Source organism: Crassostrea angulata, chromosome 2, assembly GCF_025612915.1.
Source record: "Crassostrea angulata isolate pt1a10 chromosome 2, ASM2561291v2, whole genome shotgun sequence".
Lineage (NCBI taxonomy): Eukaryota > Metazoa > Mollusca > Bivalvia > Ostreida > Ostreidae > Magallana > Magallana angulata.
Genome location: NC_069112.1, coordinates 4,139,380 through 4,167,142, shown reverse-complemented (window position 1 = coordinate 4,167,142; position 27,763 = coordinate 4,139,380). Strand labels below are relative to the sequence as shown.

Below are 27,763 nucleotides of genomic sequence, written 5' to 3'. Positions count from 1 at the left end.
ATCGTACTTCAAGACGATTCCCGGGTATTTCGCCCCCTTTTCATTGTCAAATATCTGGATATATTTGACACCGTTTATATATTTGACAATCATCCTCTTCTGTCCTTGAATTCTAGTGCTGAGCTGCTGCAGCGTTCGATCCGATTTGGTTACATAGTGTATTTCTTTTCCCTCCATCGTTTTTTTTTTAAGTTTAACTTTAAAGTTAGTACTGTCGAAGATAGAATGTTATGAAATGAATGGGGTGAAATATGAAAATCTACCCTATTTATAGTGTCATACCATAAAATTATTGGTTCTAACGTTGGAATTATTGTCAAAATTTTATAATTGAATATTCTTGAAGTAGTATTCTAAATACTATTTACGATAAATAAAATCAACAATGAACGTACTGCACATCCGCTTTATGACATCGTGTCACATGTCATTTTCTTTAACTTCGAGCTTTGGGAAATCATCCCTTATTTACAAATCAAGTAGAATTTTTCTCTCCAGGACATCTGAAGTGACCATTAGTCATTAAAATAAACAAAGTTTTTAAAGTTTAGACATTTTCTATGGTGCTTTTACTGATTAGAGAGTTCCTTTTGTTTATCTGTAGATTATCATTTCCGGTCAAGCGATTGACACTAGCCTAGGTGAGGATAACAAGGCTAATAAGATTATTGGTCAAGCAACGACCTCCTAATTCATAAATTGAGGCTATTGGTCATTCTAAAACAGAAGAGATACAAAACTATAACATTGGCTTATTCTTAACCATTATCACCTAAAAAGGCAATACTTCATGTCTAGGAAGATTGGGGGAAGGAGACGGACGAAAATCCCTTCCCTAGTGGAGGAATGATTAATGTAGATGAGGAGATGGTCTACATATTTGTAGGCCATCCCCCATGCCATCAGCCTCCCCCACCTCAACCATCAGAGAAGGGAGAAAAATAGAAGAAAACCGAAAAACCAAAAAAAAAAAAACAACTTAAAAACTCTAAAATCAAAGGCCTGAAGGGCCACAATGGCGTCGAGTTAAAGTTAATTTGAAGAGTAAAAACCTAAATAACTTTTTAAACAAGTGAAAAGCTGTCAATGTGACAGCTAACCGGGTTTTCTTTTTATATGCGAACTGTATCCTTAATCCATGTCAACCCATATCCAGTGAAATAAAGTACCCCATATGCAATATTTTGCTAAAAAAGACTTAGTTCAAAAGCTGGTATTTTTTTCATAAATAATCAGAAATAAAAATCCTAGAAATATGCACACCTCTGATACATGTACAATAATCTGCATAGAACAATTTTTTATCTATAAAACTGTAGGAATAGTTATCCGTACAATGAGGTTACCCTATATGCAATATTTTGCTAAAAATTGATTAACTTCAAAAGCTGGTATTTTTTTCACAAATTATCAGTAATCAAAATCCTAGCAATATGCACACCTCTGATATATGTATAATTGATCTGCAAAAGAACAACTTCTTATCTTGAAAACTGTAAGAGGAGTTATCCGTACAATGAGGGTACGCTATATGCAATATTTTGCCAAAAAATGACTAAATTCAAAAGCTGGTATTTTTTCCATAAAATATCAGTAACCAAAATCCTAGAAATAAGCACACCTCTGATATATGTATAACTGATCTGCAAAAGAAAAATATCCTATCTTGAGAACTGTAGGAGGAGTTATCTGTACAATGAGGGTACCCTATATGCAATATTATGCCAAAAAATGACCAAGTTCAAAAGCTGGTATTTTTTTCATAAATTATCGAAAATCAAAATCCTAGAAATATGCATACCTCTGATATATGTATAATTGATCTGCAAAAGAACAACTTCCTATTTTGAAAACTGTAGGAGGACTTATCCGTACAATGAGGGTACCCTATATGCAATATTTTGCCAAAAAATGACCAAGTTCAAAAGCTGGTATTTTTTTCATAAATTATCCAAAATAAAAAAAAAAATAAAAAAAAAATACATGTCAACTTTTTAAAAAAATAGAAACTGTTATTTATCACATAACTAATTAAATTACAATTCATTACAAATTTGCTCACCTAATTTTTAAAACTTTTGAATTTCAATTGAAAATTTAAGTTTATAGAAATATCCTAGGAATTAAAATTTTTAAAGATTTTTTTTCTCTATTTATATGGAAATAAATATTAAAATTATGATTGTGTTTAATTCTATATATTGTATACTGCTGATAACCACTCTGTCTCTTATTATCAATTTCATCTAAAATTCACAAAGGTCCAAATGACACGGGTCGAAAAGATCAGGGGTAGATAAAAGAAAGCACCCATTCACGTTGTTTACAAAGTGAAAGTAGTTCACTAATTGGTTTAAAATAAATTTTGGTTGTAGATGTACTTATCGCTCGATTATGAAGTTTTGTTTCTACAAGATAAAACATTTGTGCATTGTCAATTTTCGATATGGATACAAAATAATCTATTTTGCAGGCTAGTACATTTCATAACCAAATTGAGTATGTAAGCCCATGGCTATCGCATACAGGTGTCTCGGTGCTAGTGTATTCATCCGCTGAAACCGAGACATATTGTTTTCAATAAAATGTGAACATTTTTAAAGACGGCAACCATTTCAAATCTGCAAACTTGTTTTGTTGACGTACAGTTCTGCTCGAAATTGAATTATGTCATCTATTTTTCTTCAAACACATACGAAAACTTTGCACTTATTTGAGTTGTTTGGCTCCTAAAAATGTAACTTCCGGACGTACGATCCCTACATGGCTTTCGAGCTTCGCTCGACGCCATAAAAATAAATAAAAAAAACAACTTTGCTTCGGCAAAGTTAAAATAAAAAATATAAGTCCCCCCCTTTCTCTCTCTCTCTATTAGATCTCTCTCTCTCCCTCTCTTGTCATACGTGTTTAAATATAAATATAAAAGCAATTTTATCAACATAGTAAGTTTTTATGAATTCGTCAAAATTACAATCAAAACTTATTAAAATTAGTAAAACGAAATTTTACAGAAGTCTCCGAATTATTTCATGCTCGAGTTAATCAGTAACCTTTAAATCTCATGACCATGGCGGGAGTATTAGCGTGGGTTTTGTTTTTAGCGTACACAGTAGTCGCAGATTTGAAATTAATCAACATGAATGTAAGGCATCAGGAACTATTATGTATTGTAACTGGAAGGGGGGGGGTTATGTTGTTATTTCCCTTATGCATCGTAAAATCCTGATTTTTGATTATTTGACGGCTGAGGCAACAGTCATTGTACCCGAGAAATTCCTTGGGACTTTAAGGAAAATAGAAGTTAAGCGTGGAGATGTCAAATGTTCAGCAATCAACACATCACCTGATGTACAGGTCTACATCAAAGACAGGAGTTGTGTAAGTACCATCGATGTTTTTTTTTTTTTTATATGCAATCATTTTTTTTTTGGGGGGGGGGGTGCTGACCACAACGCATAATGGTGGGAGGTCGCTTGTCCATCTATGCTTTAAAGATTTGTATGACTTTGACTTGTTTTATCAATTCTAAAAATGTGTTTCACCGATCGGTAAAAAGAAACATTTTGCAATGCTAATGGAGGAGCAACATTGCCACCCCTCTTTCAGTAGAAATTTACATAGAAAAGATCAAATGTTAGGGTCAATAAAAAAAATATTTATCACCCTTACCTCTTGTATATAGTTCAAAATATAAAAATAGACCAGTTTAACGCTTATTGTTGGGTACAAAATATGCTCTGATAAAATAATACAACTACTTTCTTAAAACTTTAAACAATGTTTTCAAATTATATACCTTGCGTTTTAGATAAAATTAAAATATATTTAATTCGTCGGACCACTTTATATTATAGGAGATGGACTTTTCCAGTGAGTCTTCCACATTGATACATTCAACAATGCCTGTGCATTCGATGAAGACCTCTGGCTCTCCCTCCTCAATGATGCACTCAACAATGCCTGCACATTCAAAGCAAACCTCTATTAAGCCAACAAGAACTACACAAGAACTCCCGGATCGCGTCAACGATCGAAAACTTTCCTTGCACGTGAATACTAAGTATTACAGTGTCTGTTATTTACTTGGAACTTATTCCATATTTGAGTAAGTAACATTTTTTATTCTTATTATCAACGTACTAATTTATTATTTTTAGTTTCGCCCTAATGAACAGTGGGAAAAGGTCTCAATCGTCAAGGAAATACCGTGTATAATGACTTAAGTCAGAATTCGAATTTTTAATTTTTTTCTTTTAAAACACGCGGATGAGCTCTCATTTGATTGATATTGATTTTATCTGTAATTTGACCTTGTAATTTGAATCGTGCTACACAAGTCTCTTGTATATTTATTTCAGTCTTATGGACCCAAAGTAAGTACTGTTTCTTTTGCCAACATATATTTAGATATATTTTTTTATAAACGCGTAAATGAGTTCTCTTTTTGACTGATATAATTTTTATCTGTAATTTTGAATCATGCTACAAAAGTCTCCTGTATGGAATCCGGATAGGGCCATGCAGTTCACTATCGCACCATCGAGGTTGGGGTCGATAGCGCGATAATGCGATGGCGATGGTGCGATAGCGCGAGGATGCGATGACGATGAAGCGATAGCACGATAGCGATAATGCGTTAACACGATGACGATGAAGCTATGCTCATTCGTGTCACCGCCATTGTATTATCGCATCATCGTCATCGTGCTATCGACTTTTTTGCGCATGCGCCATTCAGAAGACATGGCGTCTGGAAGTGAAGGTATGAATGGATTTATATATTTTATGAAATCGGCCTTATTTGGTTTCTTGATTCTCTATTTATAATTAGGTATTCGAGGCATGTCGTTCTTGTATATAAATATGTAGAAGAGTTGAACGTACCATAGTTTAATTAATATCATCACAATACAATTTAGAAGAAAACCGCATGATTCCTAAAAACGGGTGGATGTTATTCATATCAAGAAAATTAAAATTTTAACACAAAACAAAACAAATTAAAGTCTATATCAACCCATCTTTTTTGACTGGAGCTGAAACAATCCCTCCATTAGGGTTTCACAAAAAGCTTGAAATTAAATTTGTTGAAGACCCTGCTCTGTTACCAGTTGCACATACTTGCGATCTTTTTTTGGAAATATGCAGAGGAGAAACCCCTGAAGAATTTCACAGGAAAATGGAGTTGGCCATCACTTGAGGCGGGGAATTCCATCTTGCTTAAGAAAAGGAACTTTATTTAATGATATATATGTTTTTTGAAAGTTTTTATTCTTTTCTTTTTAAACTAAAAAAATGGCAGTGATAGTTTTATGAAAAAAGGTATTTCTTCAGACAAAGATGATATCAAGGGGCATTGATAATTGTTTGTAAATATTGATTTCTGGTGTATCTATGGTAGTAGCATACACTTGAACATTTTTAGAATGCTTGATTGTTGCATCTGTATGGCTTTCAAGTTTTTCTTGGGATAGTTTGCTATTTTTTAATCCTTATTTTGCAATTTCCATTAAAACATGTTCCATGAGTGAATATAGTTATCTAATGAATTCAGTAAAGTTTTCTGTCTGTAAATTTTAATTCAAACACTTTCTTTTAGCTGTACTGATGATAGGTATAACACATTAAATTAAAAAGTGGAACATTAGGTGATGGTGTATTCTCTGGGCTTGGTTTGGATTTTAGAGCTTTTCAACCAAGTAATTCAAAGCCGCGATGGCCTTTTCAATGGTCTGTGGAATCTAAAAGCAAATGATCGAAGTATGCTGCGTAGTCCTCACAACATCCTCTCGGACTTGGACTTGGACTTGGAAAAACATCATATCTGGTTTTCCTGGAATACTTCCGTCATCATCGTAGCGTCTTTGTGCTCTAATATAATGGTTATTCCATTCCATTCTTATTTGATCAAGTTCTTGCTGTATTATTCTCATAAAACAGAAACGACGGCATTCTCTGAATTGGTAAATAGAAAAAGTAATTTAAAAAAAAGTAGTGTAAATAAAATTTATGTTAAAAATATCTCTTAATAATTCTGTTGAAAAACCATCCTAATTATAAGTTGTTGGTTTACAAAATTGATCCGGTAACCTGCAGAAGTATTATATTAGGTTATAAAAATTTATTTCATAATGTTCAAAAATAAATATTTTGCATCTTACATGTGCTCGTTATTTGCCAATGTAAACATCCCTTGGTCTTCCATATCTTTGAACAAGTGTATCCAGAAGGGAATGCCCATCTCTCTCAGTGTTCTCCACCAGCGATATATCTATACTACTATATTAAAATAACACACTCGAATGTTTGGTCTTTAATACCGAGAAATCAGAAGAATATTGTCAAAAAGATTTGTTGTGATGAATTTGACTGTTATTTTCAAGGCAACTTCGTTAACTTTCTCCAAAATCGTTTCGGAGCGATTCTGCCATTTTCTGCTACATAACAGGTATAAGAGGCAGTTTATTAAAATAAATAGTGCCTGTTTGGGAGGATAACATTTGAAATTGACACCCCTCGAAAACTATTGTCAACCTCCGCTTCGCGTCGGTTGACAATGGTTTTCGAGGGGTGTCATTTTCAACTGTTACCCTCCCAAACAGGCACTATTTATATAGTGGTGAGGGCCTTTCCCGAGACACAGTTAGATTATTCAAACTAAGGAAAGTGTTGTGAAATTAATAGCATTATTGTAGGCTTATAGCTTTGTTATGTAAATGTCAATAATAAGGTGTGTCGATGTACCTATTTCGTAAATGTCCGATATCCAATGTCAACACGTGCACGCACGGGTCAAAGTCTAGTTCTCTTATAACAAGACCAGTTTGTTAAATACTGATGGCAATTTTTAAAAATATCCTAATCAATTGAGTTACACGAAATTAGTGGTAATTTCTTTTTAAACTGAGTATTTATCATTATCCTTTTAAAGATGTACTATTTGTCTCGTTTTTATAACCACACATAATTCTCTTTCATACAGTGCGGAATTAGAGACATCGGTTGAAAAGTAAGTAAATATTTACCAGAAATATTTCAGCTGCAGGGAAAAAAGACAACAATATTAAATAATAGTGTCTCTTTTTATTTATTTTCCAGCGTGCAAATTAATGAGGAATAACATTCAAAAGATGATGACAAAGAAAAGCTGGATGAGGAAAAGAGTAAGTTTTTTTTTAATTTATACATGGAAAATATTTAGTTGATTCTAAAAAAAATTGTACAGATATATCTGATTAATAAATATCATACATGCATTACTGTTATAACACTTTTTTTCCTTTACAGTGATCAGAAATTGAAGAAACAAGTGTGAAATTGAAGTGTGTAAATAAGAATAAAAATCAAAGGCCTGAAGGGCCATAATGGCTTACGGGTTTGATATGACTATATTTACACGGATCGAGTATGACTCCCTCTATTTCTTACGGAAACTTTAGTTTATTTATAGCTCTATAGAATGTAACTAGCTACATGTAATTCATAGATCTATAGAAACTCACAGGACCGATATCAACATGCTTCATTTGTTGATTGGTCGAACCTTAGTGACCGAAACAGACAGGATTGAAATCTAGACGCCTCTTTTATCAATTGGTTGAAACCACCATTGCTTTTATGAAAATCATAGAATGCATAAAATAATGATGATGTCTGACTCAAACTCCAATATGAGACAATTTGTTTCTTTCTTTTATCCAACGACTGAAGAACATTAACTGTAAATTCATTCAACTATATAGGACACAAAAACACTTAAAACCAACATGCTCTTAAATATCAGTATACCTTGTATTCCTACGCACTATGAACTTGCGCGAGAGTTCGTGCACGGTGCAACGTAACAGCGCCACAGCCAGCGCGAAATCACTGCACGTAAAAATAATATAACCAAATGATGAAATGTACTGCATGTTATGTACTATAATTAATGAATTCTCATGAAATCTACACCAACAAGTATTATACCATATTATTTGTATTTCATAAATGTATATTTATTCATATTTTTCTGGGTTTTTTCTTCTTTTTTAAGAGGCTGACCTTCACAAGCTTTTATAAGAAATATAGATTCACAAGGCAGTTCTAACACCTTCTGTTTTATTTTTTTCCCTTAGTACAGAGATAAACTCTTGCGGGCGGGGGGGGGGGCAAGAAACAGGCAGAACTATGCAATTACAGCAAACTTGTTTTGACACCAAATTTAATTAAAATTAATTACTGCACTATAACTTTGCAGTCAGTCTCTCTTCACATGACATGTGTACACAGTCATTTTCAGAGGCATACTATACGATGTCTCTATGTTATAGTAATGTGACATCGCTTCCGTATATGACTTGCAATCAAGCATAACTGTATATAATTTTCTTATTTGAGTACATTTGGTCTCAAGTTTCCAATATTTTTACGACAAATAAACAGTTCAATTGTAGCACAACCAAGGTAACTCCATCGAGGGAACATTGTGCTATTTTTAGATCTTGGAAAATCCACATTCGATAATGGCGGAGGTGTCGAAGAAGGAACATTATATTAAAACAAGTAGTAACTGCTCCTCTATTTATGCATTTATTACCGATTTATAATCCCAGTTTTAATATATCTCAATCATAAGTTCAGTTCTTTAACCGTTAAACACTTTCCCCCTTGCTGAGATCGATGTCGATCGAAGTTAGCGACGCTCTCTGCGGGTGCAAACGTTTTTATGAAGATTGAACGAAATAACGACAACTTTACATTTACTTATCACTGTTAGGATCTGAAATAATTGGGAAAAGATTTTTTGCTTATAATACATGTAAGTATGCATAGCGGAAAGCATGGCGGCACTGTGTGATGCTTGGCGGGGGCCTATACCTCTATGGTATGCAAAAACGGCCAAGGGAAAACACTGCAGTTAATATTCATTCGCGTTAGATTTCGAGTTTATTTAAATATTTAAAGTCAATTCATATTGGTTACAATAACATAAGTGATAATAACATAAGGAAAATATAATCTTGCTTAAAGATATTTATTATGAACAACAAACAGTTAACTTTGCAACATTCGAATAGAACTATTTTTTGTCGCGCATGTTCAGATAACTGAACTCTTTGCCGTAAAGATTATCCGGCAACTAGATGGCCGTAAGCCATAAAAAACACGAAACGAAACTTTAATGTTGTGATTTTTAAAAGTAATTCAAATGTGTGCGGTTAAACATGCCAATGTTTGGATGTTATGTGATTGATAGAAATCATGTGTATTTTTCTGGGGAAAAAATACGTAAATTGTTGTAATCAGTCATTTAACATCCCAACTTATTTTCATTCTGCAAAGTTTAGGTTTTATCACATTTTGGGTCTTATGCGATTTGCTTGCTAATTACCAACGCGTGACGTTAAAACCTGTCAATGTTTGGAGGTTATGTGATTGATAGAAATCATATGTATTTTTTAATTTAAAAAAATACATAAGGTGTCGTAATCTGTTATTTAACACCCGAACTTCGGTATATGTGTTTCCGATGGAGTGTAGGCTGTAACTTCGGTATGACCGTCCACTGGACATGAAATTTAATGAAGGGGACTGCTGCTTGACTTATCCGGGGATTTAAACTATGATTATCATTAAATCTACTTCAACATGTTATTTACTATTAATACAACTATATGACGCCCCTCATGTTCAACTCATTGCAGACATTTAAATTATGAGTATTTTAGCTCAGACCTGAAGGAATGTACAATATTTCCTAGCCAAGCTAAAACATTTGAGAGAAAGGAATGCGGTAAAGACTTAAGTACTTGCATGCCACACTTTTTCTATATCATTTTCATTTGAAATTTTAACGATGGAAGACGTTCACTGAGAGTAGTATATAGTATAGAAAATCGTTCTACCCCAAAATGATGAGCTGATGAGCAAGCTAAAAATAGACCCGATGAGTAACCCTGTGACTTTTTAAACTTTGCTAATAATTATATAACAATTAATCGTAAGTCGTATTATGTAAACCTTAAAATCTGTTGTGTAAATAAATACAAAGCTAGTGTGATGTAAATACGTCTCGGATATAAGTTGAAACCGGAGCACCTCTTTGGATTTGATTTTATTCAACATGAATATCGATAATCAATTATACCATATCGAAGATATTATGGTAGAAAGTGAAGTGCAGAAGTGTTTAACTCTAAATGAACTGATTCAATGGGCAGAGTCGAATAATTTTACTCAGCACCATGCAGTCAACAAGAAATTAGAAGAATTTCGGACAGAGTAAGTTATTTCATAATTATTAGTTTCGGTTTGAAAAATTAAACTACTATAGTAAATAGGTGTAAAAGAGAATACTGGATATATAATGATATCAACTTTTTATTAGGAATAATAGCGAAGAAGATAGCTCGGACGAGAGTTTGAGGCTCGATCTCTATGCGGAGAGTGGGGGAGTCCGATGATGATTTGTGTGTTACATCCGCACACCACAATCCCCATCAACTTTTGTTTTTGTCAAGAAAAGAAAAAGAGCGCCTGTGTGAATTATTAGATATCCCGCTCTGTGAGGAAACGGACTTTGATCAAATTCACAGTACACTGGAAGATGGGAATTGCTTATTCAGAGCAGTGTCCCATGCAATTAGCGATTCGGAAGAAAATCACCAGACTCTCAGAATGAAAACCATTAAACATGCTCAGAAAAATTCTGAAAAGTTTAGAGTCATTTTAAGAGAGGGTTACAGCTCAGTTAACGAGTATATAAAGATCACAAAAATGGACAAAATTGGTACATGGACAACAGAATTTGAGATGTTTGCCCTGTCCCATCTCCTGTCTTGCGATATTTATACTCGCATTAACGAGAATTCTCAATGGCTAAAATTTTCCGGGTATGTTATCGCACAAGACAAGTCACTTATTACAGGGAATATTTAGTTACAGCACCAGTACGAAAGACATTATAATATTTACAAAAAATTCTAAATACTATTGTCAAAACTAGCTGTTATATATAATAGGACATAGTTTATTAGAGTAGATCTTGTTCATTTATTTTTAAATCGTCAAAGACAAAAAACCTCGGCGAACGGGTATACACAGACTGCTCGGCGAACGGGTGTTACGCAACTTCGAATCTTACAGGATTGCGTAATCGCACGGGCACTATACACGGCCGTCTGGGATGTCGCGCATCCCCCCTTTTGAAGTTATGTGTGACCTTTTAAAATTTACTAATAATTATATAACGAATTATATAACAATTAAAAGTCGTATTATGTAAACCTTAAAATCTGTTGTGTAAATAAATACAAAGCTAGTGCGATGTAAATACGTCTCGGATATAAGTTGAAACCGGAGCACCTCTTTGGATTTGATTTTATTCAACATGAATATCGATCATCAATTATACCATATCGAAGATATTATGGTGAAGTGAAGTACAGAAGTGTTTAACTCTAAATGAACTGATTCAATGGGCAGAGTCGAATAATTATACTCGGCACCATGCACTCAACAAGAAATTAGAAGAATTTCGGACAGAGTAAGTTATTTCATAATTATTAGTTTTGGTTTGAAAAATTAAATAGTAAATAGGTGTAAAAGAGAATACTGGATATATAATGATATCAACTTTTTATTAGGAATAATAGCGAAGAAGATAGCTCGGACGAGAGTTTGAGGCTCGATCTCTATGCGGAGAGTGGGGAGTCCGATGATGATTTGTGTGTTACATCCGCACACCACAATCCCCATCAACCTGTGTTTTTGTCAAGAAAAGAAAAAGAGCGTTTGTGTGAATTATTAGATATCCCGCTCTGTGAGGAAACGGACTTTGATCAAATTCACAGTACACTGGAAGATGGGAATTGCTTATTCAGAGCAGTGTCCCATGCAATTAGCGATTCGGAAGAAAATCACCAGACTCTCAGAATGAAAACCATTAAACATGCTCAGAAAAATTCTGAAAAGTTTAGAGTCATTTTAAGAGAGGGTTACAGATCAGTTAACGAGTATATAAAGAACACGAAAATGGACAAAATTGGGACATGGACAACAGGATTTGAGATTTTTGCCCTGTCCCATCTCCTGTCTTGCGATATTTATACTCGCATTAACGAGAATTCTCAATGGCTAAAATTTTCCGGGTATGTTATTGGACAATACAAGTCACTTATTACAGGGAATATTTTGTTACAGCACCAGTACGAAAGACATTATAATGTTTACAAAAAATTCTAAATACTATTGTCAAAACTAGCTGTTTTATATAATAGGACATAGTTTATTAAAGTAGATCTTGTTCATTTATTTTTTTATTTTTTAATCGTCAAAGACAAAAAACCTCGGCGAACGGGTATACACAGACTGCTCGGCGAACGGGTATACACAGGGTGTTACGCAACTTCGAATCTTACAGGATTATACTTACCATTATTTTTTCACATGTAATAAATATAAAGATGCTAGAAATGTTCTATTTAATGACGTTTTTCAAATTGTAAATCTTAACATTGTCAATACTCATGTTTTACTTTGGGGTGACAGTTCAATAAGTGACAATGAAAACAAGCCTTTATTTATATTAGTTTATAATTATATCAAAAGTACTGAAAGATTTAACTGATCTTACTAGTACACCGTTGTTTATTATATACATGTTAATTGCATTTATGTATACGCCAATTCTATCCACTGACCTTTATCTATGTTGTGTACACATAAATATTGTATTATATTATTGTATTGGGAGAGGGCGGTCTAAGTTATAGAACTTGTGCCCAATCCCAATTGTATTTTGTACAATAAAAATATGTTCAAATCAAATCAATCTTGCAGGATTATGTAATCGCACGGGCACTATACACGGCCGTCTGGGATGTCGCGCATCCCCCCTTTTGAAGTTACCCACAGGCCGTTTCGCCGAGAATCCCTTCTCTTTGAAATGATGCCGTCTGCGGCGACAGACTGTCTAGCTGTCTAGAAGTACCCGGATTCTGACCACGCACTTGAAGCCCTGGTCACTTTTATTCTAGCTTCAGACAGAGAAAGATGATGTGGTTTTTGTTTTAGTTTTGAGTAGTAGTTTAGGTCAGCCGTGTAGGAGAGAAGGAGATGTTGTAACATGTTTTAGATTTGTTAGGAGGGAGTTTGAAGGTACCAGGATCATGAAAATTGCCGAGGTGAATGCCCCACGACTAGATCTGTCAGAGTTTGAAGATTTTGAACTACTACAGATAGTTAAGTCCAGGCTGTCATGCAACACCATAGAGAGAAAACAAAGGACACGAATCATTCTTGGCTCTAAAGAATGCTCACGTGTAAGTTATAATTATGCCTACATATTCACGTAGATAGTCAGTTAAAAATAAAAAGAAAGTGTTTGTTAACATTCATATTACTTCATTTATTTTAGGATGTAATTTCCGAGGAAACAACCAGCACTCTGACCAGCCTGACGAGAGATGTCTTATCGAACGGCACAGGTAAATAAAAAAAAAATTAGTACGCGTCTAAGAGACTTTGACAAGAATGGCATTTTGCTCGTGTTTAGTGGACCACATTATTACTTCTTTTGAAGACTGGATTAGCAGAGCTACTTCGACTCAGGTACCTGGACACGTATACTTTTAAAGCGCGATGGGTCATTTGTCATTGGTATTTACTGGATGAGTGAGCCGCAGCGGGGGGTGTATGTGTCAACAACAATAAAACATGAATATTCCTAGTTCGAGTTAACATTGTATACAGTTGATATAAAAAGATAACTTGTACCAATAATACTCTATTTAGATACCATATAAAGCTTCATTTTCATTTGCATGATTCATAAAGGAATTAATTGCAAGGGTAATTCAATAATTTCAATAGGTTCGCAGAATCTTAATTGTTTTATTAGAACAACTGTATGAAGTTTTAAAACTTTCTATGGTACGAGTTTACAAAGTCATTCGCCTATGCTTTAAGATAACTTGTACCTGATTTTTTTAAGCCTAGTACAATACCGGGATTAACGTTATTATTTAATGACGCCAGGTATTTTATTATCATACCATGGTCATCTTAACTACTCCTAACTCTCTTACACGAACGACAGAAGCGAGTTCAATTCTTGTCGGAAATGGCGAACGTAGTAATCACCAATCTATCTTTTGGCCATTGTGACACTGAACTGTTCAAAATTTGAAAGATTTGGTCTGTAGCTAAATTATGCATACATTGTGCAGGTCTAGGCAACCTCCGTTTTTGGAGGATAGATTTTATCCTCCAGAATTGGAGGATAGATGCTTGCGCCCCCTGGTGGATCTTTTCAGATGAAGGGCAAATAACTCTGTTTTTACAAAGGGACATGAACTATAATAAGTAGACAATTAAAAAACCACCTTATTTAGCTGTCAATAATTATATTTATTGATATATTTAATAAATATTAAAGTTTGAATTATTGCAGGGCTGATTTTAAAGAAAAATATTTTATGTGAAGACTCTCACATTTTTTTTTTAAATTCAGTTTAATTCCTATTTATAAATGGTATCATTTTGATTAATAAAATTTGACAATGTCTTTTTGTGTGAACGGATTAATTTTACATTATACTAAATAACCTGTGTATTAATAAGAATAAGAGTTACAAAGCTCCTAAGGTATGCAAACATTTACTGTGTACATGTACAATATAGTAGATCAAGATATCCATTATGTGTCTTTAAACGTGAATTAATTCAATAATGTTTGAATCAGGAATAAACATCACCATTTTGTGATTTTTATGAAATGAAAAAGTTGTAAATAGTCTATGCCATTTGTAAAACTGAGCACAGGAAGTACATACTTTCGACGCATATTTTGAAAATACTATACATAGAATTTCAAATCGCCGCATACAATCATTAGATTAATTCCTTAACTTCAATTTCCATGTGGTATGGTGCTTGCATTTTCCCATTAAAGATATGCACGAAGCCAATGAAATATACCCATGCTATCCTCCAAAAATGGAGGATAATTTCACCCACAATTCAAAGCAACTTTCCATATATGGTAAAAATTGGCAGCCATCTTGAAATTGAGCTATCCTTCAAAAACGGAGGTTGCCTAGACCTGTTGTGAAGAGGTACAAAAGATTATGGACAGGATGAAAACCAGATAATTCGCTGAATTTTATATGATTAGAATTTGTTTAAAAAAAATGGTGAAATATAATGGAAGTAATGTTAGTTTTCTTTTCCTTGGATTGTGTGTGTTTTTAATGTGAAAAAAAATATATAAAAGTAATTTTTACGAGTTGATGTATATCAACTCAGTATAGTCACTGCAAAGGGGTTTCCCATCACTGGGTTAAATCACATTTTCGTATTGATGGTCAAACTAATACATCAATTATCAAAATGCAGTGATATGAATCATGAAAGAATGACTTCTTTTATCGGAGGTAAAATTTGTTATCAACGTATTTTAATCAACAGAAAATCATGAATTTCTTTTTGTTAATTGATATCAATCCGCACAAGAATATAGGCTCAAGGAAAATCTTCTGACACATTCTAAATACCATGGATACATTATTGTTGCCATCAATAAATTGTATAAAACATATCACGTATGTTTCTTCATAACCAAGAACATTTTTAGTTTAAGAATCACCAAAAATAAAACAAAGAATTGGTTCACATATAAAATTGTTGTACTTGCAATCATTGTGAATAAATCATATTAATCGATAAACGATTCGCTTAGCGAATCCACCTGTAGATCACGAATAAGAGAAGCACCCTCATGGAAGGAGACATCAGCAAGCTCTGAAAAGAAGTGAGCAGCAGACAATGCATCTTCCTCCATCAATAGCGAATCCTCGCAGTGGAAGGAACTTTCAACAATGTCATCAAAGTCCATACTCTCTGTCATCCTACAGGGCGGTGTTGAGGCTCTGTTCAATAATTCGTCGGCCGTAGCAGGTGGTACCTGTGTCCATTCCATGTCTTGCATGTCTCGAAACAGAGCCTGTTCACAAACCCCAGAGCTGCAATGTATCGTTTATAATTTTTATTCATAGAAACGGTTATATTTGATTTTTATGAAATACCAAACAATTATTAATATTATTTTACAGCATTATCATCAATAAAAAAAATACCTTCAATTAGAAAAAAAAGACACCCCCTCCAAAAAAAAATTATTATCTTTCTTATCAATTTGGACATACTTTTAAATTAAAAAAAAACCTCCTGTATTATTTTATTTGAAATAAATAACATATTTTTAAACATTTTTTTTTTATTTATTTAAATCCTTAACAATCTACCAAAGATTTGCCTTTTCCTTTTTTTTCCATTGAGTTTTATCATAAACTGATCACCGTACAAATTACTTTATCTCGCAAAACAACTACATTCAGATTTTAATAAATTTTGTCAAATATGGGTCACCATAAAATTACTATTTGTTTAAAACACATTTTATCTATAATGGACAGCCATACATGAGGTCATCATATAATTACTATCATATTTTAACACATTTTATCTATAATGGACAGCGATACATGAGGTCATCATATAATTACTATCATATTTTAACACATTTTATCTATAATGGACAGCCATACATGAGGTTATCATATAATTACTATCATATTTTAACACATTTTATCTATAATGGACAGCCATACATGAGGTCATTCGATATTCGTACTGTTTTATTGCAATGTATCTCGTAGGTTTTATCATACATAGTTCGTTTTAAATTACAGGGAAGGCAAATATGACATAATTTTTTTTCTTAATTTTTTTAAAAGAAAAAATAAGCATTTATCTTATCTAATTTTATAAAATAAGATATTTCTCTTTCTTATTAAACGGAACATATACCTTCAATTGTTGAGGGGAAAATACATCACTGTATATGTCCAGATAGATTTTCGCGATAGAATGTACATTGTACTTTCTCATCAAAGCAAACTCGTAAACGTGAGAAAAAGTTAATCATGTTGTTGGATTGCCCCCCTTTAACTGTTGTCATGTTGTAAATTTTGAATTTACTGGGTGGGTTTAAATACAAAATTTACAACCTGAGAAAGAGATTGGTAGCACTATTTTCCCTAAAACTCTAAGTTTCTGACCGGATACACCTTTGATAAATGAAAAATCAGGTGACTCTAACTTAGAATTGGCAAGATCTGTTTTGCTTAAAAATGACTGGCTGACACATGAAATGCTTGCCCCTGTATCAATTAAAGCAAAAGTTTTGGTTTTTCTAATTGAAATTTGCATTGTATTTTTCTCAATCTGTTGAGTAAAATTGACAGAAGCACAATCAATTTTGTCAATAGTTTTAGCACCTTTCTCTTGAGTTTCATCCGGTTTATCACTTTGATGAATGTTGTTTGTTTTACCAATGTGCCCACTCTTGGAAGAACCTCGAGTAGGCTCGAATCCCTATTGTTCTAAACCTAAGGCTTTTTCCAACAAATAATCTTTACAAACACGTTTAAAATGACCTTTGTTGCCGCAATAGTAACATTTTTCATCCTTAGCTCTACAATGTGATTTAGAAAGACATGAACTCACCACATTTGAAACACACTCTCTTTCCTCTCATGCTCTCCTGTCTTGACGATTGTTGATGATGTTGCTGATGTTGTTGATTCTGCTGATGTTGTTGACGCTGCTGATACTGATGAAGGGGTGGGCGGTTGGGTGGACGGTTGGTGGGGTCTGACTCCATCGCCGACATTGGTGCCATGAGCTGTTGCATCGAAGAGACCGCTGCATTGACGGAGGCCTGAATAGTTGCTGTTATGTCGTCTCCTATGGGGTTGGACATGTTGAGTCCCCGCTCCACCAGCTTGGCCTCCTGTCGTAGATCTTCCATGGTCCTCGGTTTTCTCATGTATACATGGCCCCTGATGTTTTGCCGGAGCCCTTTGACTGCTTTTTTGGTCAGTTCAACTTCAGTGATGTTGAGGTCAGAAGCTGCCTGTTGTAGCCTGAAGAGAAAGGAATCAATATCCTCTTCCTGACCTTGTTTGATGTCATCCAGATCTAGGTCCTCGTCATTCTTCCTGAATCTGGAGAAGAAGGCCAGTTTAAATTGGGATAGGGAGCTCCTAGCGTTGGCTTCAAGTTGGTAAAACCAATGTTTTACCGGCTCTGTGAAGTAGAATGGTAATATGTTAATAGCTTGGTCGTCTATTAGCTGATATAGCTGAACATACGACAGGAAGTTCAGCCACCACTGGACAACGGATGACAGTCCATTGTACGGTGCCAGATGGACTGTCACTCGTGGAGGTACTGGAGGACGTCCAGCTGCAGGGATCCCAGATGTAGCCGGAGGAGCCGGAGCCCTTGGTGCTGGTGGCCTTAGAGTTGGAGTGCCTGGCATGGGTCTAGATGGCTGGGTCCTCTGGGGTGAAGTTGATAGCTGTGGCATCCTCTGTTGTGATGGTAACTGAGGCGGTGGCTGCGTCCTCTGTGGTGATGGAGACTGAGGAGGTGCTGTAGCTGTGTTTACAGCCGCTGCTTCCATCGCTCTGGTCTGCACTCCTTCTGGTGCCTGGTTTTGAGGTTTCATTCTAGGATCTGTCGGTTTCTCCACTAGTAACGTTGCCTCTCTTCTTCTCTTAGATTATGGGGAATTAGCCTATATTAGTGCAAGAGGACTTAAAGTCTTGGTGCACTTAATGGAAAAAGAAGACAAAAGTCAAAATTAGTTGACGATACTTATATTATTGGAACCCGCAATGGAATCAATTATACAAATGTTATGACAGAATATTATTACATAACATTATATAACAAACTTTGATATGAGAACATCACATAAGACAATTATGAATAACTTTGTTTTCGTGTCTGAACATCATGAAAAATAGCAACAAAATGTCGCTGTGGTTTTCAAAAAGAATGTTATAAAAGAACTTCATTTCATCGAGTAACCTTTAAAAACTACTAAACTGCTACGTAAAGAAACAATGTGATTAATATATAAAAACCTTGAAGAAAATGTTTACTACCCGTTTCCGGTCATGGCTGTGAACAAACATGTTAAACTTGCATTGATCCCAACTAATCCACTCATTAAAATTTAGAAAGTTTAGAAATAAAAGCTTTACAACCGCGATTTCTTTAGTTTTGCCGAACATTCTAAAGTGAAAGTAAACAAATAACTTTACTAACTTCCGAGACTAAAGAGTTAAACCATTGAGAGTGCGCTAAATTTAAAAAGCAATAAAACACTAATTAGTTGGAAATCAAACGCATAAACCAACTCTAATATCTAAGTACATAAAAACCTAAAACTACATATCAATAAAGTAAAATGCTTGAATTAAAGCGTGTCTTTAAGAAAAGCAAATAAAAATAAGAACTTAAAAGTAAGTTAATAAAAATAAAAGAAAAATAGTTTAAATTATGAAAATCTTTGCTATAAAGACACTTTTTAAGACAAATCAAATTTTAGAAAGTAAACTAAAAACATACCTTAATGGAAAAAGAAGACAAAAGTCAAAATTAGTTGACGATTCTTATATTATTGGAACCCGCAATGGAATGATAAAATGCGGTCCCACGCGCTATACTAATTTCGACTCCTTGGGTATATATCCAATCAAATTATTTAATTATTACCACGTGACTAAATGATTCCGTGACTTTGTCCGAAAAAAGCAATTAGAAATTACGTAATGAGAGTGGTCTAAAAAGGAAGACCGTGTAGCTCACGGCTAAATAATTATACCCAGGTATCACCTCAATAATCCCCTAAATAAACAGTTGCGCGACTAAATTAATTGATCAAAGGGTACAAAATGGACATGCTGGATTACTCAAATAGTGTCATCCTTTGTTGAGCTAAAAAGTGACAAATTTCCGTTTAGCTTATGAAAAGAAATCAAATTTACATAGTATAGAGAAGAATTTATGCCAAATAAACTGTTTTACTATCAGATTAACTGGTTAATTAATCTGCACCTAACTTACATAAGAAAAATTCCTTACAATGATCTAAAGAAGTACTCAAAGAAAAATATATCTTTTCTACCCAAGTTATGTCTTCCATGAAAAATCTACTTTCCATAAAAATTATTATATAACTTACTAATATCGTATGATTTGAATGATTTAACTAATCAATATCAAATAGAATGTATAATCTAGTTATGAAAATTGACGTTGAACCTTACAGAAAAATTTTGAATTTACTGGGTGGGTGTAAATACAAAATTTACAACATGACACTGTTATGTGTCTAAATTTTCAATCAGTTATAAAGGTTAAACGTTTTCATGGATTGTCTTCCTTTAACTGTTACAGATTTTAAACATCGTGCTGTGTACACCTGAGCATTTATAAATACGGACATATATATTCAATCTTACCTTGTGGAATTTGATATATTATTATTGATAATCCGTTCGTGGTCTTTCTCATGTTCGGACATGCTATCATAATCGATAAACATCAATTCACAATAACCACATTGATACATGATGATTTTTATTCTTTGAATGTGTACTAAGGCACGTCAGTCTCCTCTGAGGACTTAGAACATACAATACATCAAATGTATTCTACCATTATTTTATTTCTTAAAAGTTTTCCCCCTTCTCGAATTCCCGTTGGATGATGCTGTTCAAGCGTAAACAACATGACAGGACCCTGAAAAACTCAAGGGGAGGGATAATCAACTTACCGACAGAACGTTCCCTTTAACAGTATCAGAGAAAGCAATAATTCAGAGAAAAACAATGATTCCAGATCTATGAGATTAAACGCTATAATATTGAACCCTAAGAAATACATTGCACATAAAAACCTTCATACGATGATTTCATATTACTTACAATCTTTTTCGGGGCTAAGTTCGGTTAGCGGTGATTTTTATTTTTACCTCTGGTGTTGCTTTACTACTATATACCCCAATGTTGTTTGTTTACATTAAATAACGTTATAAATGTGAAATTATTGAATAAAATTATTTCCTTAAAATATACACTATGCTTAGAGATAAGAAGAAATCTTGAACGGAAAAAACATATTTATACTTTTCATTATTTATATTTGCGACTGTATGACACCTTTTAAGAATTGAGAAAAATCACCATCCTGACCTGTGTATCTCGGTAATCAACTGACCGATAGAACGGTTCCTTTAACAGTATCAGAGAAAGCAATAATTCGTGAACTATTAAATTAAGCGGTATAATGATGAATCCTTAGAAAAATACTACAGGGATAAACCGTCATACGATGTTGTATACACCCTTTTAAAACAACTACAAATGTTCGGTTGTTTAAATGAGAGATCAGAACTTATATTTTTTTTTCTGTATTTTGAACATAAAAAATAATATGTCCTGATGTAAATTTTGCATTTATTTTTACAACCATCCGATAAGTAAAAAAAATTACAAATAATATGAATCACTTAACCTCTAGATATCGGCATTTAACATCTGATTTAACGTCACGCATATGTACCGGTATTACACAAAATTCGTAATAGAACCAAAGTGCAATCAACCATAATCTTTAACAAAAAGAGACAGCCCTCTCTTTATAATCCCATAAACAGGACTCACATAGCAAAGTTCGGATGTTACAAATGACTGATAACGACATCTTATATATTTTTAAATGAAACAATACACATGATTTCTATCAATCACATAACCTCCAAACATTGGCATGTTAAAGTCATATAAGTGTATCATCTTTGAAATAAACACAACATTACACATTTTCTCATTTTAATTTTTTTTATTTGTTAAAAAGAAAATTCCAAGTTTAATTTTCTTTTTTCTGGTCACTGTAAAGAAAAGAATATTAGAATGAAGAAAAACACTTGCGTGATATTTAAGGAATGAATTCAATATTTATTTGTTTTATACGATATAAAATGGTTTGGGACAGTTTACGCTTTATAAACCGCGAAGCGGTTTATAAAAAAGCGTAAACTGTTCCAAACCATTTTATATCGTATAAAATTAATAAATATTGAATTCATTGCTTATAATTTAATTTTTTTACTCTTCATTGTACACAAAAAAGGTCATTTGACCTTTAAAATGACATAAAATTGTACAAAATTCAAACGTAACGTCAGGCGTATTGATACGTTTTTGACGTTAGTCTTACTATGACGTAGGCAACATTCTTTATACGATATAAAACAAATTTTTTAGCCAATCAGAAAGCGCGTTACAACCAGAATTAAATTATTTATTGATCAAGAAGATCAGACTAGTTAAGTCAATTTGAAAATCAACTTAATATTTCCATGTTATAAATAATTGTTAATTGATAAAATTACTTACACAGTCTCCTCTTCAACTTGGCTGTCGTCTTTTATTTCGACGCTGAAATAAACAGACCCTTCAATTTCTGCAATTCTGTTTACTAATTATTTGTTTTTAACAGTTGAAATATTTACCAAAAATATACTTACATTTCCTCTTTCTCCTCTTCCTCAAATGTACTCAAAGAGAGACATGATCGGTTAAAAAAATGAGACAATCTTAATAAAAATATATTTAAAAAAAAGATAATAATAAGTATTAAACTTTAAATAAAAAAACCTTTCCTCCATCCAGCTGTTTTTAAACACTTCCTCCAAATTGATGGGGGATCTTTCATAAAGAAAAGGACGATGACTTAACAACAGGATTATATTTTAATTATAAATTGAACGTAAATAAACTATTTTCTACTTACTCTTCGATGACTATTACTCTACGTCCGCTGAAATCAGATGATTTGTTTTTATTTTAGATAGGTGCAATTAAAAACAATGATTTCATAATCAAGCTTGGGGGCTTTTTATTTTTTTTTAGTTTTTACAAATACTAACTTTCTTAAAGGGGCATTTGGCGGCACCCTGTTGGGAAAAAAGTTTCCGGTGTAAAATAAATTTCAAAAACTAATTAAGAGCTTGAAATCTAGTGATTTTTTCTTTCATATTAAAAAACTTCCATCTGAGCGATATACTAACCCTGCTCCCGAAGCTAACTCCGGGTTCCTAAACGGAGTCGAGGTTACTCTAAGGGGAGAAATACCAAATAAAAATACACACAATGCTACAGAGTGAATTTTGTTTTCAATTAAATAAAATTGATGACTTTATATTAGAAATAGTACTTACTCTGGGGGAGCTTTGCTGAAAGAAATCAAGCGACTTTTGTACCATGATTTAAATCCGAAAATCAAATAGTAATAATAAAAATATTAATCAAATAGAGACATTTCTGTCTTTTATAAGAATTATTTTAAAAAATAAAAATAAAAAAAACATTCAAAATAATAGAATAGTGACTTTACCTGCTCGTTCGTTTCCCATACACAACAGCAAAACTAAAAAAAATATTGAATAGGTACGTTGAAAATAAAAATATTACTTACCCTAATGCGGAATAAAATTTCAAGTTAAAAAAAAAGGTCACTAAAACACTCACGGACATGGAAGATTTTCGATTTTCTTTCTGACTTCTTCCAAGTCGCTTAATATTTCACGTGTCTCCTGACACATACAGCTGATAAAATAAAATATTAGCGATATCAAAAAATATATAAAGGAAAGCAAAGTGGTATCAAACAATTATAAAATCTTTATATTCACCTACCGGTCCATTTTTGGGGTTAGAAATGGGAAGATTTAGGGTGTGTTTTCTCTCTTTATTTCTAAAATCATGTGATATCAGTACTTCATTTAAATAATAAAAAAAAAGAAACAGGTTCTCAACTGTAGCAATTTAACTAATAATGAGAAAATCCAGGGCGTTATCTCTTTTCATAGTTAGAGAAAATAGTGATACAGGTACTTCTTTAAAATAGTAAAACCGGTTGGTATTTGTAACTAACAATAGTTAACTTGAAAAAAAAAACCGTACATCTTATCGTTTTTACAGGGTAGAGGAGAAAAGCGAAATTCTGTCAGTCAAATTAATCTGTACGATGTACTTAAACAAGACTATAAAACATGACATCTGGTGATGAAAAATTCCACAGAAATCATTTCAATGACAATTGTATGTTCACCATCTGTTACGAGTAATGACAGAATGTAGAAAATTTCACAGATAATTTTATTATGCTCAGAAAGCGACGAAGGGGAGTGGGGGGGGGGGGGTGACTTTTCCATCAGGGTCATGTATCTGTGTAAATTGAAGATAAAATGTGGGACAGGGGTCATATATTCACTAATCTTAACTGTATCCAACGTGTTATGACTCTGGTCAGTGAAAAGTTTTTAACGATAGAAAAACTAAAAGTGTTGATCTTTTTTGTTGTTGTTATATACTCGGAGTACAGTTGTGAGGAGTGCAACTATATGTTTAGTAACTATGCGTCCTGTACAGGGGAATCAGTCTGTGTGTACGGAGCCGAGTATGTACGAGTGGAATGCTGGTTACGAAACATCAGATCCGATACATTTATAAAACAGTTGTTAGTGAGAGGGAATTGCGGTGCTGCATCACGATTTAAACAGTTATGTAGTCAAGATGTAGGATTTATCGAAATGATGAATTCCAACGACACTTTCCCCTGTGCAGGTAATCCCCCACCCCTTTCCTCTTATTTTCTTGATTCTCGCAAAAAGTTACATAATCCACTCCGATGGCGAGTTCATTTAAGAGCCACAGCTGCAGTCCACGGCTATGATTCGTGGGAAAGTTGGACCAAGGTTCGATCAAATTTAGTCAGGGTTTAAAGGTTCAGCTTCGTTTTGGTCTGATCATGTGTGAAGAAAGGTTTAATGACGGTCTTAGAGTGTGGTACATAGTTTCATTTCTAAAACACTGTGATTTTTCTGAAATATACACTGGATAAAACCGATTTGATAATGGCATGTGTTAGATCATATGGATTTATGTGATTTATAAAACTGTGTTTTTTATTTCAGAAACGTCCACAACTATCAACAGCATGGAGTCAACTAGTGAGTTAAACTCTATGACAAATATATCAGATCTGTAGATGTTTTACTTTAAGGAAAACTGCGCAAATGATAATCTTTTTATTCTATTTTACATATATCTACAGGTCTGATGTTCTCTGATTTTTTTTCATGTTATTGGTTCGTTGTTACAACTTATACGTTTTTATTTTTACAATTAACATCTTGTTATCTCTTTTGTTCCATATTCATTGTTCTCTTTTTTCGTGGTTATATATTGTTCTGCAGATGATAAATTCTCCAAGATGGCAGTTACCACTACGCCCGTGCTCTCTCCGTCTTCCGTAACCCGCGGACATACTCCCCATGACATCAGTACACACGGAGACCCGACTTTCCCTATCACGACCCCGGTATCTATAAATAACGCGTCAACTAGCATTACAGACTCATCCGCCACCCTTATTAGGACGCGTGCGACCTCTACTTTGACCTCCACCGTTTCCGAAGGACATATGATTTCACGCATCACGCCCCTCAATGTTACACCCACATCACTGATTTCGGAAAATGTATCCTCAACGACGAATACAGACAAAAGTTTTGACAAGGGTATCGGGGATTAACTTGATTATTTATTTATTTTAATTGTTATGCCTTTACTCTTTATCATGAGTGTGTTAGTTTTAAGATTGAAACGTGGAAAAAATGTTAATATTGTAGATATATCGCTTGAAATGAAAAATATGGATGAAATTGAAGAATAAACAGTATTATATGAATTAAATACTAATAAATAAAAAATAAATAAAAAAATTAGGTAAGTATAAAGGATTGATATTTACATGTTAAGTGACCCGAAAAAACGTGCACGGGATGATACTATCATATCTTTGTGATCTCTGATGAAATGTTGATTAATACTTTTCTTTACTACCACTTGTTTTGCTTAAGCATGAATTGAAACTCAGATAGCATGTATTTCCCTTTAAAGGTTTCATAAAAACAGGTTCAAAACTCAGTTGACCATTTTATTCTTTTATGCGCCTGTTGACAACCCTACCTCACACAGGTTCCCCACGGGCTCCTAAACGATTTAACTACTTCAACATCCCGGTCGAGCACTTTGATACGGACAGCGGTGCACAAAACCACGGTGGGCCCTGAAAAGGGTATTGCAATTGAAACAGATTATTTATTTATCACTATTCTATTTAAAAGGATTTAAGATTAAAACGGAGGGGGGGAAATGAAATCCGAATCAATTAATATGAATATTGTAATTGATGGTAAAGAAATATTATGAGAAACAAAAAATGTAATTAAAAAAAATTACATATGTTTAATCAGATTTGTTGCATGGTCACAAGGTCGTCGAGGTGGTCGGACGTGTTTTGAGTAGCTCCCGGGTCGGAGCTAGTTTACCTTTCCTGTCGGCTGTGGAGTTTTATTTTCCATATCTACATTCCTCTTAAGTGAGTATTATTGATTTGGCTGGTGCTAACATTGATATTTAAGTGTAATGGGGCAACATAAACACAAAAAAAGGAAAAGAAAAAGCAAAACTTCCGACAGTAGTGAGAATGGCGGCAGTGAGCAATGTTCACAGGTGCCCGATCAGGAAAGCCATGACTCGTCTATGTTAAGCAGCATCATCAGTGTGGCCAGCAACGTTCTTTACGGGACACCGATACTTACTAAACCAAACGTAGCCAATAAAACGGATCACCTGGGACCCACCACCTCGACACCAAAGACTCAAGCGGCTACAAAACCTAGTGGGGATATTATTTCTCAGTTAAATGAACAGAATGATAAACTCGATAAGATTATGCAAAAGTTAGTTAAATTAGATCAAATCGATCATATTGAAGAAAAACTGGAAAAAGTGAGTGAGACTGTTGCAAAGTTCAATAACAGGATCAGTGATGTTGAAAGAAAGCTAACGGAAAACTCGGCGGCGGTGAGTGCAATCACAGCGAGAGTTGAAAAGCTAGAAGACCAGGGGGTGAACACCGATCACGAGAGAGACCTGAAGAGACACGAGAAAACAATAGAGTCGCTATGTAAAAGTCTAGACAGTATGAGACGGGATTATAGAGCTCTCGAAGCATCGATTACCGATTTACAGTGTCGTTCAATGAAGATGAACCTCATTTTTACTGGCATCGGAGGGGAGACCAAGGATGAGGATACGGAAGATAAGCTTCGCGCCTTTCTGTATTATGAGCTAGGCATCGACGAGCATATTCAATTCGGAAACGTCCACCGGTTTGGCAGATACGTCCGCGGTCAAGATAGACCGATTGTTGCCCGATTTCTCTACCAAAAAGACTTAATCGCTGTCAGGAGTAGGTCGCACAGGTTGCGCAATACGGGCTACGGAATCCGAGAACAGTATCCCACCTCTATTGAGAGGCGTCGGAGGGAGCTATACCCCGCGATGCGGTATCATAGGAGCCGTGGCGACAATGTGAAGATGGTTCGAGATACGCTTTACGTCAACGGTCAGCGTTACGACCCCGAGACAGAGCCTACAGAGGATCCAACGTATTTTGGAAGTCACGTTGTGCCTGCGCCACCGATCGGCAATATGGACAAGGGTACACCTGAAGATCAACCCATGGAAGGCGAGGACCAGTTAATCGCGCAAGGTAGTACTGACGCGCCGACACCCACCCAGAGCTAGGGGGACGCTGAGGATAGACCACCGCTCCGAATCGTGTCATGGAACGTGAACAGAGGTCTGGAAAAGAAGTTAGGTGAACATGAGTTTTGTAAACTTCTTTCCTCGTATGACATTGTATTTTTATCAGAGTGTTGGGTAAACAGTGAGTCTACTTTAGACCTGTCTCATCTTACTCAAGGTTATGCGTCCTTTATGTACCC

The 27,763-nt window shown here is 34.3% G+C and overlaps 2 protein-coding genes and 1 long non-coding RNA gene across 5 annotated transcripts; 2 read left to right on the top strand and 1 right to left on the bottom strand.

Moving 5' to 3' along the window:
• Nucleotides 1-6,551: 6,551 nt before the first annotated feature.
• LOC128173168 (uncharacterized) lies at nucleotides 6,552-7,348 on the top strand. Its single transcript, XR_008242442.1, has 3 exons — nucleotides 6,552-7,009; nucleotides 7,099-7,163; nucleotides 7,288-7,348. It is a non-coding gene; the product is annotated as an uncharacterized LOC128173168 (long non-coding RNA).
• A 5,462-nt stretch (nucleotides 7,349-12,810) lies between these two features.
• On the top strand, nucleotides 12,811-26,223 carry LOC128171849 (uncharacterized). 3 transcript variants are annotated; one of them, XM_052837626.1, is made up of 5 exons: nucleotides 12,811-13,304; nucleotides 13,400-13,469; nucleotides 24,881-24,916; nucleotides 25,163-25,486; nucleotides 25,947-26,223. In XM_052837626.1, exons 1-5 carry the CDS (start codon nucleotides 13,152-13,154, stop codon nucleotides 26,039-26,041), a joined length of 678 nt encoding a protein of 225 aa, XP_052693586.1. In that variant the 5' UTR covers nucleotides 12,811-13,151; the 3' UTR covers nucleotides 26,042-26,223. The 3 variants fall into 3 exon arrangements, 2 of the variants coding, with proteins under 2 accessions (XP_052693586.1, XP_052693585.1); XM_052837625.1 differs by lacking the exons at nucleotides 12,811-13,304; nucleotides 13,400-13,469 and adding an exon at nucleotides 23,324-24,530 and having other exon boundaries at nucleotides 25,947-26,215; XR_008242156.1 differs by lacking the exons at nucleotides 12,811-13,304; nucleotides 13,400-13,469; nucleotides 25,947-26,223 and adding an exon at nucleotides 24,410-24,752 and having other exon boundaries at nucleotides 24,881-25,297.
• On the bottom strand, nucleotides 14,776-21,810 carry LOC128171846 (formin-like protein 2). The gene is made up of 3 exons (XM_052837619.1): nucleotides 19,465-21,810; nucleotides 17,551-18,661; nucleotides 14,776-16,004 (listed from the first exon to the last, which is right to left on the bottom strand). Exons 2-3 carry the CDS (start codon nucleotides 18,554-18,556, stop codon nucleotides 15,916-15,918), a joined length of 1,095 nt encoding a protein of 364 aa, XP_052693579.1. The 5' UTR covers nucleotides 18,557-18,661; nucleotides 19,465-21,810; the 3' UTR covers nucleotides 14,776-15,915.
• Nucleotides 26,224-27,763: the final 1,540 nt, after the last annotated feature.

Coding starts and splice junctions, on each gene's coding strand:
- LOC128171846 (XM_052837619.1), bottom strand. CDS start 18,556: ATGAAACCTCAAAACCAGGCACCAGAAGGAGTGCAGACCAGAGCGATG. Junction 16,005..17,550: donor GAGAGTGTGTTTCAAATGTG/GTGAGTTCATGT, acceptor GATACATTGCAG/CTCTGGGGTTTGTGAACAGG.
- LOC128171849 (XM_052837625.1), top strand. CDS start 24,152: ATGTGGGACAGGGGTCATATATTCACTAATCTTAACTGTATCCAACGT. Junction 24,531..24,880: donor CGACACTTTCCCCTGTGCAG/GTAATCCCCCAC, acceptor TTTTTATTTCAG/AAACGTCCACAACTATCAAC. Junction 25,487..25,946: donor AGACAAAAGTTTTGACAAGG/GTATCGGGGATT, acceptor TACCTCACACAG/GTTCCCCACGGGCTCCTAAA.